The following is a 16,716-nucleotide window of genomic DNA, read 5'->3' on the forward strand; positions in this document are numbered from 1 at the left end:
AGATAGATGATGGAGAAGAATTTTTAACTTCGGCCTGTTTCCTCCGGCATTAAACACGGGAAGAGCTGCAGTTCGCATCCGCTGCCAATCTTCACGTTGAAGTCGAAGCACTGCCGGTAAACAAACCTTTCTGCTTTGCTTGTTCAGCAGTGACATTTTCTCATCCCCATTTTAAGAAAGCTCAAACAAACGCTCTTATCCGGTCGACCAGGAAACACGCAGAGATTCAAGAGAGACGCTAATGGAAGAAGAAAAGCTGGTGTGCTTCCTGTACTTGTTTTTATTATATTGTCTTGATTGTGAAGCAAGACGAGGTTTGTGCAGGATTAGATCCAAGCGGCTTAAACATGACGTCTCCTCTGGTACCTGCAAGAAGCAGATCCGTATCTTTCCGTGTTCCTGACAATAAACAGAAGACCACCCCGCCCCGTGTTTGCTGTCTCGTACAAACTTGAGGATATTCAGAAATCACAGGAGCGCTGCTGTGACTAATTTTATCGATCAGCTGGAAATTACCCGCCTTGCGTGAACTGGAACAGCCGGCGAGCAGCACACGTCTTCTTGTAACTACCGTGTTCCAGTCAAAAGCACTTTGAATGTGCAGTTCTCCTTTCTTCATTACAACAGGCAATTTTGTGCAGCCTATCTTCAGTTTGCGTCCTCGGCTCCCCCGAGTCCTGCCACTTTCTGAGGCGTTTTCTCTTTGCTCTGCTAAGCCACACAATAGACTGAGGTTAATCACCTCGTTTCTCTTTTCTCTCTCATTGTTTTGCTCAGGAAAATCCAGTTTGGTCTGTTTTTATTTAATTACTGGTGCGCAATTGCATTAGACCGCACCGCTTGTTTTTATTAGCTGTACCAGCATCCCCAGATTACTTGAAGGCAGCCCGTCAAAGCTTCCAACGTCTCCGAGGATGGGCTGTGTGTTTACTCAGACACAAAGAGGAGAGAAAAAAAAAAACATGTTGTCGAGCCGTCTGGCCGCAGAGAATTGGATAATGAAATCTAGTAACAGCTCACCGTCTATATTTCCCAAACCTGCTGCTTTCAGGTAAACACCACGTGGCTTAAAAACGGAGAATTTATCAAAGAAGACAGACGGCCACAATTTTTTTTTTTTTTTTTTTTTAATCAACTCGGCTCCTCTGAGTGAGTTTCATTAGCTGCGGGGTGAAGAAACTTGATCTGGCTCTAATTTAAAATCTCGTTTCCTGAGGCGGCGACGACAACGACGACGACATGCAGCTGACTCGTATTTCACCAGCAGAGTCAGATTTCTCAAACACAGTGAAGTACCGCATCACAAGGATCGACTGTTCGAGTGTCTGTTTGTACGTCGGCTCTCGTCAGCGACTGAAAGCGCCTCCCTTTCATTCTCCAGCCGTTTTTTTCCCCGTCGATGTCTCCACTTCACCTCTGCAACAAAAGCTAAAAATGCAGAAAGAAATTTCTTCCGGAAAAAAACTAGAAATATGCTTAAAAAAAAAAAAAAGAGTGAATTGTAAACACACTCAAGGTTGAGTAAATACAAAAAGTCATCATTAATACTTCAAATTTCAACTTCTTTAATGTCAATCCACCATTTGACATACAGTTTCTCACAATATAATACAATGCGTTAATCAGCAATCCTTCATTTAACTCACTTTAATGCACGATACAGGAGATGTTTTCAGTTCAACTTCGAGTACGTGCTCATAAGATGCAGCGCTGGTATATGGGAGCGTCATTGTGTCATATGAGGAGAGACCGCGTGGCCTTGAAAAAACAATTGGTTTGTGATTAAAGTTCAGCTCCTCGTCATGAGACCGCTCTTCTCTGCAGGTGTAATTGGCACCTTTTTAAATGATTAAACAATTAAAACAAACAGATCCACATATTTTTCTACCGGGGGAGAATTATGGAGGTGAGTCGTTTCCGTAGCTGATTGCACATTCTCCGGTAATGAATCGAGCTTCCTCCCTGATGGGATCAGCAGATGGAGGGAAAGTGATTAGTTAGTCATGGATGTCGTACCTGCGCCGTCGTCTCTCCGCAGGCGGCGAAACGTTACGACGCCGCGGGGAATGTCAACAACTTGGAACAAGACGCATTATTTAGTTTTTTAATGTAGGACAGCCTTCACAGGACTTTGTTTGTAATTTCCAGATTGATGTTATCAATATTTAATGTTTTTAAATGATAAAGAGGTTAGTTATGCGCAGAAATTTTTTGTTTACAAAAATGTAATACTGAGAGGTGTTCCTAATATTTTGTGAAATTAATTGAATGAAATGAGAGGGACAAACCTCTCAGTATAATCAAGTACAGGTCGACAGCACCACGAATTATTATTATCTGTAAAATGCCATTTAAATAAATCAACACCTGTCGGTCATATTTAATAATAACTGAACATTATGACCCTCATGAAGGGAGGATACTTCATGCTTCACCTTCATTGGTTTTAATCTCATGTATTTGTCTCGGTGTGTTTATGTTTATCTTATTGTTAAGTAGTCCCACAAAAAAGACAAAAACAAAAAATGCAAAGAAAACTTTTTGACTTCCTGTAAGCCTCAAACCCTTCAACGTAGATTTGTATACACCAGGAAATACCTGGGATCTGTAGTTTTTTTTAAATTTTTTTTACCAAAGACTTGCTGGAGTTTCATTTCTGGTTGTGGATTAATACACATTTGCGGCTCCAGTGAGGTTTTTTTACAGTAGCAGGATGATATTTGTTGGATTGACTCCAACTGGGCTCACAGTCATTGTAATAAAAGAGCATGTCACGGTTTTGCTCTTAAAAACTAGAGCCAATCAAAATGTGGGACATCGTCTCAATATGTGGGACACAGAAGAAAAATGCTGTGCAGTCTCTCGTAAAGTGGTAGATCAGTAAAACAGTGTAGTAAATCAGGCTTTGGACACATAGACTGTGCTTGGTAGGAGAATCAATTCATCTCTGGTTCGAGGCTTTTTTATGGTTATTGTTGACAATTATGAAAATATAAAACATTTCTTTGGGTTATCCTTGAAATATAATGTCCACATAAATTTTGAGCTGACGGATTTACGGCGCTCGGTTTCGTCACTGAAGCTGTGATCTTGTCCTTTGAGAAAAGGCAACTTGTCTCTAAACAGCCGGTTGTTTTTCCTCCAGCCGGGGCTGCGTACTTGTAGCAGGAGAACTGCAATTACACCGAGCCCTTTATCGCTGTGGCTCTCTCTGTCCAGGGGTGTTACGGCGAACATGACAGTCCCATTATCACAGAACTACCTCTTTTTATTGTACTGGACAGTTAATGAGCCAGAAAGTTTCTCGTCTCTGCGTCCACCTGCGTCTGCTCATCCGCCCCGGGTTTTTTCTTTCTTTCTTTCTTTCTTTCTTTCTTTCTTTCTTTCTTTCTTTCTTTCTTTCTTTCTTTCTTTCTTTCTTTTCTGACTGCATGGTGCCCTCATGTCGTGCATTTCTCTCTCTAACAACGTCCCTCTCCCTTCATCTGGCCCTTCTTCGCAAACTCGTCTGTTTTGACACTTCATTAGGCTAAACTCAGTCTGCGCTCTGTTATTTACCTTCCAGAGATTCAGCTAATTCGCGGCCTGCAACCCTCTGACTGTTGGATAATTATATGCTGTCTCACAGGGAGAATCATTTTAAGTGGTGATCTACAGTTGTTTCTTCTAGTTTTTAAATTTCGTGCTTGTTGTTAATGGAAAATTGCTGCGGTGATTCTGCTCTCCGGATCCCAGAAATCATCTGTGACTTGGTGGCAGAGTTACATCTTTTTGACAATTTGTGTGTTGACAAAGTTTGCAAATTAGTTTTAATGCCACTTTTCAAGGCAGAGTTAAACTAAAAATAAATAAATAAGACACAAATGTAGTCTTTGTCTGAATACACAAAATGGTAGCAATGTCAGTAAAAAATAGATTAATATGAGAATACTCCTATTTATAGTATGAGTTCCTTCCTCCTCCTCCTCCCACTTCAACTCCTCTGCACAGAAAACAAAAAAGAGAAATTTAAATTATGTGAATACATTTGCTTTTCCACCATCAGAAATGAAGTGTGATGCACACGTCAGTCTACGAGAGGTTACCGTGTCGCATGCAGACTTTTCTCCCAAACCTGAAGCTAAGCATGTGATTTTTTTTTTTTTTTTTTTTATTCCAACACCTGAAGCACATTACTTGTCACACCTCGGCACATGAAAATGTGACACCGACACGGTATCCTCTTCTAGACTTGACGGGATTGTTACGCACGTTGGTGTGATACCGGGTTGACTTTGCATGCGGGCAATCCGTTTCTGATGATGGAAAAGCAAATTGCCTTTCCGTTCATTTCCTTCACAACACCTTTGGAGTCGGACTGAGAGGACGAGGAAGAAATGCATCTGTGTCTCTTGTTCAGAGGACAAAATAAAAAGAGTAAAGACAAATATTTTGGTTTTTTTTAATGTTTGCAAATCAAACACATTGCAATCAGATCTTTCTTCCAAACCACAGTCCTGCAAAACATGTCGGATCATTACAGGGGACATTAAATCTGCTCGGAGAACACACTGACAATGATTGCAGACGCACAATAGCTGAGCTGTGAAAGCTTTTAGTCAGAGGGAAAACAGAAAACCTGTTTCCTGCAGGTCAATCCAAACAGCTCTCACACCATACATCACTTTTTCTGAGGTCAGTGGATGTTGGCAATCACAAGAGTTTCTTCCTGTCTTCCTTAAAGGGTCAGTTCACCCAAATTACAAGATATTTTACACCTATACTGCAGCCGTCATCTGCTTTCTACCAAATCACAATATAAGTTTTTTTATGTGACGTTATAGTTCTGAAAGTAAATAATAAAGTATGTTGTTTTTTTGTAATTTAAGTGAACTAGCCCCTCCAATGCCAAAATACTAAAGAACTCAAGTGCCTATTATGAAAGTAATATATAGGATATATGCTAATGTTGCTATATGCCAACGTGCCGCTGTGAGTATGATAGCATGCTAATGTTAGGATTTAGCTTCGTATTCCTGCCGTCCAGTGAAGTACGACCTCACTGAGCTGCTAAAGCATGACTGTAGACACTTAATCTCAAACAACGATTACACTTCCGGTGCGATGACACATTATGATGCATATCTACATAACTCCAGAAACCTGGAATCTACATGACCTAGAGGTCAAAATTAAAGTATCTTTTTTTTGTTTGTATTTTGGATGATTAAATCCTTCAAATGAGGACTAACCCACAGTCATTCTTTACCAGGAGTTACAGACGAGCGAGCACAAGCATCCATTGCACCGTGATGGTTGTATGACAGATGTACATGAGGGAGCTGGCCGAAGGTTAATGTCCCTCCGTGGACTGTCTTGTCTTCATTCTGAGGTGTTTTATAGCCATTCTCACCTGAGTCTGGAGCCGATGTCAGATCTGTATCCTCGGCTCACATCAAAACACGATTTACACTCCAGACAGATTGTTTGGAGCCCTTTTGAAATTCCAGTCACGCAGTTTATTCCTGTCAACGGTGGTAAATTAGCAGTTAAGTGAAACTTCTCCCAGACAGTTTATAGCGGGCGAGGCTCGGTATATATGATGACAGAATTTACATTTTATGGTCGAGAAAGGCTGCGTTTATGCTCTTATTATGCTTTTGACGTAAATCTCAAGTAGAAAAGGTATCTGAGTGAATGCAAATGAGCGTGATAGTTATTTCTAAAATGCAGTGATTGATCTGGTCGCAGTTATGGTTTCAGACATTTGCAAATTGAAATGTGGTAAATTTACATTCTATCAAAGTCAACTGTGAAAGCAGCCGTTTGTAAGTGTTAAAACACCACGTGCATATTATTCATTCAGCTGTATGACATCTATAATAAACTATGTATAGTTTCCACTAACAATACATTGCTGTAGGGATGTTTATCAATAAACAGAATAACTATTAACATTATTATTATTATTATTATTATTTAAAGTGTATTAATAGATTTTTGCGCACAACCAGCTGTAAACACAACATTGACAAATTAACACTTTAAATAAGTTGCTATGATAACAGTGAGGAATAAATCCCCCGGAACAGCACTGAACTGTGCGGCGATTTTGGCCTAGTGGCCAAACTGCGTTACTACAACATCCACATTCATCACTTAATGCACACTGAACCAAAATACATTTATTTCCTCACCAAGCCACTGAAAAAGAAGCATTCATCTGTCAATAGCTTTTTCTGAGCATTAATAACTGCGAAACAAATCTTTTTATGATCAGAATTTGGTCCGGTAACATTTGCAAACTCCAGACGAGCCATACAATTATTTTACTTCAGCTCAATCATGCGTGAACACTTCCAACAGTAAGTCAGTCGGCGGGAATCTCGGTCGTACGAGCTCTCTACAAGTTTGACTTGCGTTAATGAGCATGCTCTAATTTCTGAAGCGTGTGGAGCATGCAGGTTCCTCGTGGAGAAAGTTTGGGAGACTTTTTCAGCGTATTCGCCACGAACAAATTAGGCTGCGTCTCATCTGGTATCCAGTTCTCCTTATAGTCACCTCTGGTTAAAAAAAACACTTCCAGAAGTTTCTGGATACCTTGTTGTTGTAAGTCCAATATTTACTCTGGTTTAACTCTACTTTGGTCTCCACCAACTTCTGAGGAAAACCAGACTCTTAGCTGCTATCAACATTTCCAAGAAACAAGACTGATGAGAGACCAAAAAGGTAAAGTTGTGAGCCAGAAAATACGAACGATCAGCTTGTGGTGCTGTAATGTTCAGTAGAGCTCAAAAGAAATGCAGCGTGATCATTTTCACATTGTAGTCTACTTTGCCATCTAACCTGTTGTTAACCCTCCAAGGTCCAATCAGTTCTCTTACATTACATTATTTTTTTTACGTTTTTTTTTTTTTTCTCAGCACAACCTGGCCTATTTGAATATGTGTGCTACTGTAATTCCATGTGATATTGTAAATAGTAAATCATTTATGTAATTTTATCCATTTTTCATCACAAAATACCATTTATTGACTTGATAAAACGATAGTTAGCTACATTAGCCACCATTTAAAATATTTCTTTTAATTCTTATTAATCCAGCGTTTCATTTGAAAGATGGAGCTATTTTTTTTTCTTTTATCATTTCAATTAATATATAGCAAATATGAATTAAGATTTTTGAAGATCTCGTCAGTTTGTGGAGCAACAGGTGAAGATGAGCTTTTTACTCCCTCATTGTGTCTTTCTCCTTCTCTTCAGGTCCTTTACAGGAACGAGGCAGCTGGTAAGTCAAATCAACCTTCCAGTTTAAGTATATCAAATATAAACAAAGTTTTCTCCGCTCAAACAAGTAAAAAAAAAAAAGTCAAATCGTCTACTCTAATTCCAGGAACAACTTTATTTTCAACGTAAAGACAAAAATGTACAAATTCATTATTTCTATATAGCCATTAAACACACAGGATCACATTAATCTAAGAGGCAAGACTGAAGCAGCAGCATCCAAACAGCACATGCATCACTAAATCATATTTATAAAGTTTTAATGTGCAATAATGAAAGCCAGAGTGGCATCAAAGTATACAGATAACGTCTGTTTTCAGCCCGACAAACAGAAGCATTACCATAAATAACAATCACTTTTAAATACACAGGGGACACACACGCACACACACACACACACACACACACACACACACATACATACATATATGCAGACGTGAAGACACACACACACACACGCACACACACACGCACACACACACACGCACACGCACACGCACACGCACAGGTGAATGCAGGAATCCACTAATACTCAAGGCAGGTTTAGGATTGTTACAATGAAACACAGTGAACTAAAAACTAAAGTCTGTTTCAGAGAAAAAGCCTCGTCATCCTCCTCCGTGTCAGCTGCTGCTGCCCGATTATCTTTCCTCGCGTGCCCACCCGATCTCAGGAATTCATAAACAGTCACTGATCTGGCGGAAACACGTCACACAACATCAGCACATCAGCGGTAAACATTGCACGTCCATCCAGCCTTTCACGACGAAGAGCGAGACAAGCGAAGCGATGCTTTGTTAAATTCCACAGTTCACATGGTACAAAACACAAAGCCAAAATTCACTTGATAGCCTCAGCTTGAAATCACCAACACTGATGCTCGCAGCGCCGCAGCTAAACTATATCAGCATATTCTATATGTTACAGCGGATCTCTGTGCCACTATACAGTCACTGACACTGAGGTGTACAAGCACTGCTGCAGCTCAAACTAAAATAAGAGGAAGTTTTTAATAATAAGGCATATTTTCTAAAGGGTTTATGAGGTAAAACAAATGCTCTGTATTATTACAGTTTATTAACATGAGTAAGACTTCATTACAAAATGTATAAAGTCATCAACAACGAGTCAGAACTTATTTACTACTTAAGCAATCAGTTATGCGCTTATGAATGTCAATAGGTTCTTAGTTGATGTAATGATGAAATCTTACTTGGGCTTACAAATGGTACCAATACCTTGATACTTTTTTTTTTTTTTATATCAATTTTAACACAATCCATCTTAAAAAAAGAAAAGAAAAGAAAATTGCATTAGACATTATGGTACAAATCTTTAGTTTTCATGCAGTTTAGAGGGGGAGAGCGTAACCCGATGTCATTTTCACTCACTCAAATTTACACATCCGCTAAAACTCTCACATGCAAGTTATCGCTACACACTACTGTTTGTCGTTGTTCCCTAAACGCCTCACATGCTATCATTAGAGGCTAGCTAGCTGGCTGCGTTCAAAGAAACCTGCAGTTCCTGCAGCACATTCAACTCAGACAGATTGGGCACAAAAATGTGTTTGGAAAGAGTGAAATGAAGATTTTTACCTGTCATCTATGTTCGGTAAACGCTGTCACTGATGAGATTTACTTCTGAATGAACGTAGCAAAAGTTATAGTTAAAAAAAAACAAAAAAAACAAACGTGTTCATGTTAATGTGTCACAATTTGGTACCGACTCCTAACTGTTACTTTAATAAACACCTCCCCCCCTCGCCCCCAGCCCCTCTTCAGTTTCATGAAAAGCTTAAGGAATATAACCTTAAAGATCTACTTAAAAAGACAGATCAATATACCCACTAGAGGTTTATACATCCACCAGTTGTTTTCCCAAATATCATATTGTAAAAAGCATTATAATTCAATTTCGTACTTGTAAATAAAGCCATTGGTGACTACCTATAAACCCTTCATGATGTATGCCTTATTTGAAACAGCGTAACACATAAGAAACTTCATTATGGCACTTTTTAAAGTAAACCTACAAAGTGGCTTGAACTTGTGTACGTCTTTTTTCGCTGTCTGGCAGTGAAAGCTCGTCTTCGTAAGTGGAAGAAAAACAACCTCAGCATACCATCAATAGACGTGATACAGATTCACTCCCAGCACAGGCTGTCTTGGTTTCCACTCGAGGTCGTATACATGTCCTTCGCTGCAGAAAATAGGGCCTGTTTTGTCAGCGAAGGTTCAGGTGTGACTCAGCACTTAATGGACCGCCTGCCCTGGACAGGGCAGGCGGTCCATTAAGCATCAGTTATCAAAGAGTGAGAATTTCTGTTTCTTTTTTTAATGTTAAAATGTACCTTTTTTTCTCAGCCTGACTCCCAAAGTCTGAGTGAAGCTGAGAAAAAAAACAAACCTGTTCTGACTTTTTTTTATTATCAACAGTACAATCAATTCACTCTGGTCAAAAATGGTGAATCAAAACACAAAGACTGAATTTCACACCTACAAGCCAGACTTCTTATAAGTTTTCTTTTTGCCTCCGTTGAGTCTTTGGTGTTCTCTGTATAAAACATCACTGACTGGCTGTGTTGGCCATAATGAATGTCTCAGGATCCGGTTTTTTCTCTCCATTTAAGTTTTTTCAGTTACCTCTTGGTGCCATTTGAAGCTGCCATGTGTCCTTGTGCAGCCTTAAAAACTAGAAATGAGTCTATGCTGGTCTGGGACGTGACACAACAACATATATCTGAATTGGGAAAGATGTTTCTGGTCACATTCATGTTTTGTTAACTCATCATGTGGGCAGGTCCAAGATAAGCTACGTGATAAGAGAGTGTGTTTATGGCTTTACAGCGTCCGGGATCATTCTCAATGAAGACGATGTTTGGCTTTGCACCTCCATCACGAGTTGCTGTAATCTTTGTTTACATCTCTTATCTTAGCAACCTGCCTTCGAAAAGGTCAGCAAGCACTCAGAAAATAATATTCCCACTTAACGGACTCCATTAAAGCACCATTTTCAACATCTTTAATCCTGGATCAGCCCCCAGAATTGTCACCCCGGCCTCAAACGAACCTCAGGCATCGCTGAAGTTCACCTTCCCGTAGGCGCAGGGGTCCTGGAACATCGCTTTCTGTTCAGACAGCAGCTCGTCGGTGACCGTGAGCTCCTCCAGCTCCGTCGTGAAGTGATCGGTGCTCTCCACCATCGACGTGTCCTTGACGGCGCTGTAGGTGAGGGCCACGCTGTAGGCGGCGGGTTTGTCCGAGTCCTTCCGCCCGCAGCGGCAGATCTTGCGGAAAGCGGCGCGGAACTTCTGCGACATGGCGTTGTAGATGACCGGGTTGATGGCGCTGTTGAGGTAGATGCAGCTCCTGCAGAAGAGCAGGAACCAGCTGTCCAGGTAGGCCTGGTCCAGGAAGGAGTTCACCACCACCAGTGTGCGGTACGGCATCCAGAGCACGGCAAAGAGGATCACCACTACTGCCAGCATCTTGGTCACCTGCAGAGGGCAGCGAGGAGACATATGAGAACTGTTACTGAGATACAGATCCCGAAGAAACGCGGTGACAACAGCCGAATCAATACCATTAAGCAATAAAGAAGTAAATAAAAACCCACTAAATACTAAATAAAGACACACATGCCAGTATACCAAGGAATGATTAATTATAAATTAAAAAAAAAAAAAGAAATTCTTACAAATTCCTTCCTTCTGGCCCTGTTACATCTACAAAGCGGCAACTAATTATTTTAGTGAACAGGGACCGAATTCTAACTATTTTTAGTCCCACGTTTTAAAGGGTCAGTTCACCCAAATTACAACAGTATGTAGTATGTAGCTGTACAGATAAGATTAATTTTCCCATGTTACCTACACATAACCAAAAATAGCTGCTCGACTAGATACCGTGTCGGTTGTTATTAAAACTTTCAATGAATCATTTTAGAGCAAAAACTGTTGATTAATTGATGAATCGGAAATTAATCGGCAACCGTTTTGAAATGTTAGCTTTTTTTTTTAGGTGATTTATAAATAATCATCAGGCAAATCTATTTTGACAATAATAATCAGTTTTAACACTAATTTATTGACATACTTGTTTACTTTATTCATTGTGTTTGATTAAAGCCAAAATTTACTGTCCAAACAATGTTTTTCATGGAAGCTGATTACAATGAACTCAAAGCGGTCACCATATGAGTTTGAGCTTATGTAAAGAACATGTAACACAATACAATAAATACTCGGCTCAAGCCATTCAATATTATATCGTCACCAGCAATCTTATTTTTAAAGGAAGACAATGAAAAAAATACTTTAGGGACAGATAATTTTAACTATTTCTGATGCTAATTATTCAAAAATATTTCTCTTCAATTTAGTAACATTTCATTAAAATTGTTGTCCTTTCTTTTCATTTATTTATTTATTTCAATTTTAATTTAGTTGATTATTGTATCCTTTACTTAAATTTTTGTAGCAATTCAATATAAAAAAAACACCAGTAAAAGTACATAAGGATTATTGACAAAGTTAACTTTAAGGTATAAAAAGTTAAAATACTTACTGTAGAAAAAACACCCTTTGTGAGTGTTTAACTTTTGTATGTTATTTTTGTTATGATAAGTGATGCATGTATATATGAATATAATTTTAGTAGTTAGTAGAAGGGGAGATAAACTGAATAGTGAGGGGTAATTTATTCCTAAATGCTTTATATTATTTAAGCTCCTGGTATGTTTTGTAGATCAAAATCATAATTTGAAGTCCTGGGACACATTTTAGCATTTTTATATTCCTATCTATAAAGACATGTCACGTTTTATGGCACAACGTGAGTGTACATTACAATAATTTAGGATTTTAACTATTTTTACATTAGATGCATCCTGGCTGTCCCCCTGCAGGCTCACCCTCCACCCACCTGTCTGCGGGAGGTCGCGGTGGAGCTGGAGTGACGGGAGTTCTTGCAGCTGGCGCCCTTACTGATGGCGTGGTTGTTGTGTCCGTTCTTCTTCTTGTCTTTAGGGTCGGAGGGCAGCGGGTTGAGGAAGAGGATCCGGGCGATGAGTCCGTACAGAACCGCGGAGAGCAGCAGCGGCAGCACGAAGAAGACGCCGAAGTCGAAAAAGTAAACGGGTAAATAAAACTTCCTGGGCACCCTGTAGCCGCAGGTGATGATGGTGACATTGTCGTACACCAGCTCCTGGATGTCTGACAGGTAAAACCACATGACGCAGTAAATAGAAGTGAAAGCCCAAACGAAGACGATGATCTTCTTTGCTCTGGACAAAGTGCACAGAAACTGGGCTTTGATCGGATGGCAGATGGCGATGTATCTCTCTATGGTGAACGCTGTTATGGAGCAAGAGGAGGCGTTGATGCCGAGGTACTGGAAGTAGGTGATGCCGAGGCACCCGTAGTGGCCAAACACCCAAGATGCAAAGATGCTGTCCATGATGGTGGGCAAACCAGCCGCTGTCAGAACCATCAGGTCCGCCACGGCCAAACTCACCAGGTAGCAGTTGGTGGGAGTCCGCATATGTTTGGTGGTGAGCACCACCAGGATCACCATGACGTTGCCAACGATTCCTAGAGCGCAAATCACAAATAGCAGCAAGCTACTTATCACTTTGTACTGAATGCTGTAGTCCACCCAAGTCCCCAAAGTTTGGTTCAGGTCCGGAGCTGATGTCAAGTTTTCCATCTTGTTTAATCAGCTCAAATATCCGCGGAATAAAATTCGACTTTGCTGTGCGTCTCCTGCTCCCTGACGCACCAGTCTGGTTTTACGCGCGACAGAAGCGATAAGTCTATCAACTTTTCAGGTCCGCAAAATGTTTAAATACGCAGATAAATAAAGTAAAATTCAACGCAGGTGTGCGCAGCACTTTAAAGCATCGTGAAGTGACAAAGAGCTGCTCGGACTCAGGTGTGAATCCGTGGTCGTGTTGTGCGTAAAAAGCGAGGCGTTGCCTTGTTCTCGTCGGAACAAACTGTGTCTGTCGGACAGATGGCGGTTTGGTTTTGATCCTTGCTTTTGGCACGAGCTCTCTTACGCATGCGAGGGGGATTGACCCATCATTACAATATGAGAACCAGACCTCTCCCCCGTGAACGTAACCAGCTGGTCCAACGCCAGAACCTAACAAAATAAATGTGTCTTTCTGATATTTTGTTACTTACAATCCGTGTTAGTGCCGCCTATAGAGATGAATTAACCACGGAGGCGTGTTTGCAGGTACCTCCTATTCGTCAGTCACTCTTTTAAAAGCCATTGTGAGCACCTCAGCTCAACAGGCTGCCACTTTAATAAAGCTTCAAAATGGAATGAACTGCAGTGTCTGTAAAACGGAGCTGATCAATGTTTACATGCTTTTAGGTGAAGCTACAAGCAAAGGCCATAAAATAATGTTTATTAGGCATTTAACTTAAAAGTGTATGCTGTTTGCAGTCTGGCAGAATATCCTCTAAATAAGTTTTTTCTTTATACATTTGTAAGAAGTATAATTTTGAGCTATACTGAAATCTAAAGTTTGATTCTTTATTTTTAATGAGCTGCTGATGAAATATTTGCATCAGTCTAAAGTCAAGAAAGCACCAGTCTTTGATTAAAGAGTCCAAGTCCTCGCCAATACTCCATCCCCTCTGATAATTTTGATTGATGCCAAAATAAAGGTCCTTAGATGAAATTATTCAGTTAAATGTTTTCTAATTTTGTGAACATTTTCCTTCCTATAAGGTCCAAATTGATTAAATGTAAACAAACTGAGCCTAAAATACTGGAATGATCCTATAAAATATCAACATACTAACGTAAAGACTCTGGGAGGTTGACTTTCTCCTGAGAAAAAAATATCCTTTCAACAGGCGTCTGGTGCGCTTTGAATCGTCCTGCTGTGTCAATCACTCTTTTCAACTCTGATTTCTTTAAATTTGCATCGAGGATTCAGAGTTCATGATTCCATGTGGTCTCAGACTTTGACACTGTCACCTCCGTGCTTTACCGTTGCCTCAGTGCAGCCTGGTAGGAGTTCAAATTCATGTCTTTTGCTTGTTCTTCGGCACAATTAATCCCAGCTGTCTTGTTCTTAGAGCCTCTTTGAGCCTGTGAATGATTTCCACCACATCATTCTGGCTGTGTTGGTCTTCCAACAGTCTTTGAACTGAATATTATTGTGGTGATTCTTATCGATCTCTGAAGTGTGCAGCTGGTCTTTCTCAAAGAGAAGGTTTTACGCTCAGTCACAGTAGTGTTTACAAATTATCACCTCTTTTGAGCAGAATACAGTAAAATATAGTTTATAATTCTTCAAATATATGGGTAGTAAACTCTTTAAAGAATATATTTACAAAATTAAGGTGATATACTGACTCCCTTTTGTATATATTTTAAATTCCAGAGAGGCAAACAGGAAGTAAACTGATGTGATCATGTGACCTTTTACAATAGTTGCATTGCATTGATAAATTTTTGTCAACACAGTCTATTTTTTTTTAAATTTAAGAGTTGAATTTGTTGCCCAAAATAAACAACAACATGTAGAGCTTCCAGAACGTTGCAGTCAAAATAGTGATCAGTGAGATTTAACAGGTTTAAGTAAAGGATCAGAATACTTCTTCCGCCACTGCAGGGACCCCGAACTGCCCCCTCCAACAGGTGTAGTCACATTAACTATGCTTTTGTTATAGTAAATTATGCAATCTGAACTTTTCCAAGTATTTTCTGTTGCCGTTTAGATGTTCATTTATCCTCAAATGACAACACGATTTATTTATTTTAGTGGTAAAAAAAAAAAGCCGCTGCTCATTAAAAACTCTTCCTTTATTACTTTTCTCACGCTTTCCAAAAACAGCTGCATGACATATAAAGTACTTAAAGCAACACAGTGGATTTAACATCTGCTGCTGAAATATGAGCCTAATTTTCATATTTCAATTATATGGACATTTCTGTTCAGTTAAAGTGCTAAGTAGAGTTCCAGCTCCTCAGTGTTGCAGTGATTTGTCAACACTTCCTGCTGTACTGTACATTTAATCAACTCGGCGTTATTCTGCAACTGAGATTCTGATGCAAAACCTTTTATTATATTAAGAACTGAAGGTAGAAAAAAAGACTCGTACTGTGTAGTAAAACCAACAGTAAATGCCCACAAAAACAGATCTGGAGTGACCCGTGTTTGCTGCCGTGCTGTCCAACTACATGGGAATCTGTTGTTGCCTGTTCTCTGCACAAGACTGTGGAGGTGGGAAACTCTCCTCCACACCAACTGTGCATATTCTCCAGCAGCTGAGCTGAGGACGGCGGCCATCAACGCCAACACTCGCTTTGTTCACGCAATTGTGCTTCGAGCTCTGAAGCTGCCAGCCGTCCATCCATCCCGAGCAACAGGTGGACCTGGACGACAGGGAATTACATAATGATGACGCCCCCCCGCCCTCTCTTTTCTCCCATGATTCCCATCTTCTCCCAACAGTGAAGAAAGAGTCCGTTTTAGCTCAGCTTCTCAGATCCATTTTTGTTCCTCGGCCTCTTGGCAAGTGAAGTCAGTAGATATAAATCTGCTGTGGTTATTTGGCCGGTTTTTTTTTTTCTGCAGCTTCAGTTTTCTTTCATTCTAAATGGATTCTATTCAAGAGTTTTGTGTCTTTACTTTAGAGTGGAAGAAAACTCTTCTTTAAAAGATCAACAAAATGGATTTAGAAATGATTCTCGTACTCAGTGGCACTCAGTAAAATGAGTTACAAGACGAGTGTAAAACTTCTCATGTCCCCAAATAACAGCTCCTTTTGTTTGCAAACTACTTACACGATTTACATATTCCTTCTTAGAAAACAATAGCAACAACAACATAATAATAGCAACAATAAACTTTATTTGTATAGCACCTTTCATACAAGAAATGCAGCTCAAAACAATACAACATTTAATTTAAAAATAATAAACAGGAATAAAATGCATAAGAACAGATAAAATGATACACAACACATTAATAAAATAAAATACAGTTAACATATAGAATGAAGCAAAATACATTTTAAAAAGTGCAGTATTGAGAAGTAACATTATTGAGACATTATTTTCTATCTGCTTCCTTATTCAGATCCCAGCATCCAGTGACAGGAAGACAAATATGAAGAGAAAGAGTTTTACTGCCACCTAAAGGACAAATCGGACCAGCACCAATGAGAGGAAACAGCTGACCAGAATTTACACGAGATATTTTTTTTTATCATCCGAGTCAGGTACTTCTTCAAAATTTTAATTCAAAGAAGCATTTAAGTTCATTTAATTTGTCAGACATGCCAGCCAGACATGCCCGTGACATCACAGCTCTCAGACTTAAAGTTCTTTAATCGTTTTAGAAAAGACTTGAACAAACAAAAACTTTTTCCAATCAGACTTGTTTGAGATTAAATTTGTTTCAGTTTGTTCATTTAAATTTGCG

At 39.6% G+C, this 16,716-nt stretch overlaps 1 protein-coding gene across 1 annotated transcript; it reads right to left on the reverse strand.

Annotated features, from left to right (window-relative positions):
• Positions 1-7,361: 7,361 nt before the first annotated feature.
• trhrb (thyrotropin-releasing hormone receptor b) lies at positions 7,362-13,348 on the reverse strand. Its single transcript, XM_069176630.1, has 2 exons — positions 12,192-13,348; positions 7,362-10,765 (listed from the first exon to the last, which is right to left on the reverse strand). Exons 1-2 carry the CDS (start codon positions 12,972-12,974, stop codon positions 10,340-10,342), a joined length of 1,209 nt encoding a protein of 402 aa, XP_069032731.1. The 5' UTR covers positions 12,975-13,348; the 3' UTR covers positions 7,362-10,339.
• Between the last annotated feature and the right edge of the window lie 3,368 nt (positions 13,349-16,716).

This window comes from Embiotoca jacksoni, unplaced genomic scaffold (assembly GCF_022577435.1).
Source record: "Embiotoca jacksoni isolate LCO1_2020_lvr unplaced genomic scaffold, fEmbJac1.0.p SCAF_7, whole genome shotgun sequence".
Lineage (NCBI taxonomy): Eukaryota > Metazoa > Chordata > Actinopteri > Embiotocidae > Embiotoca > Embiotoca jacksoni.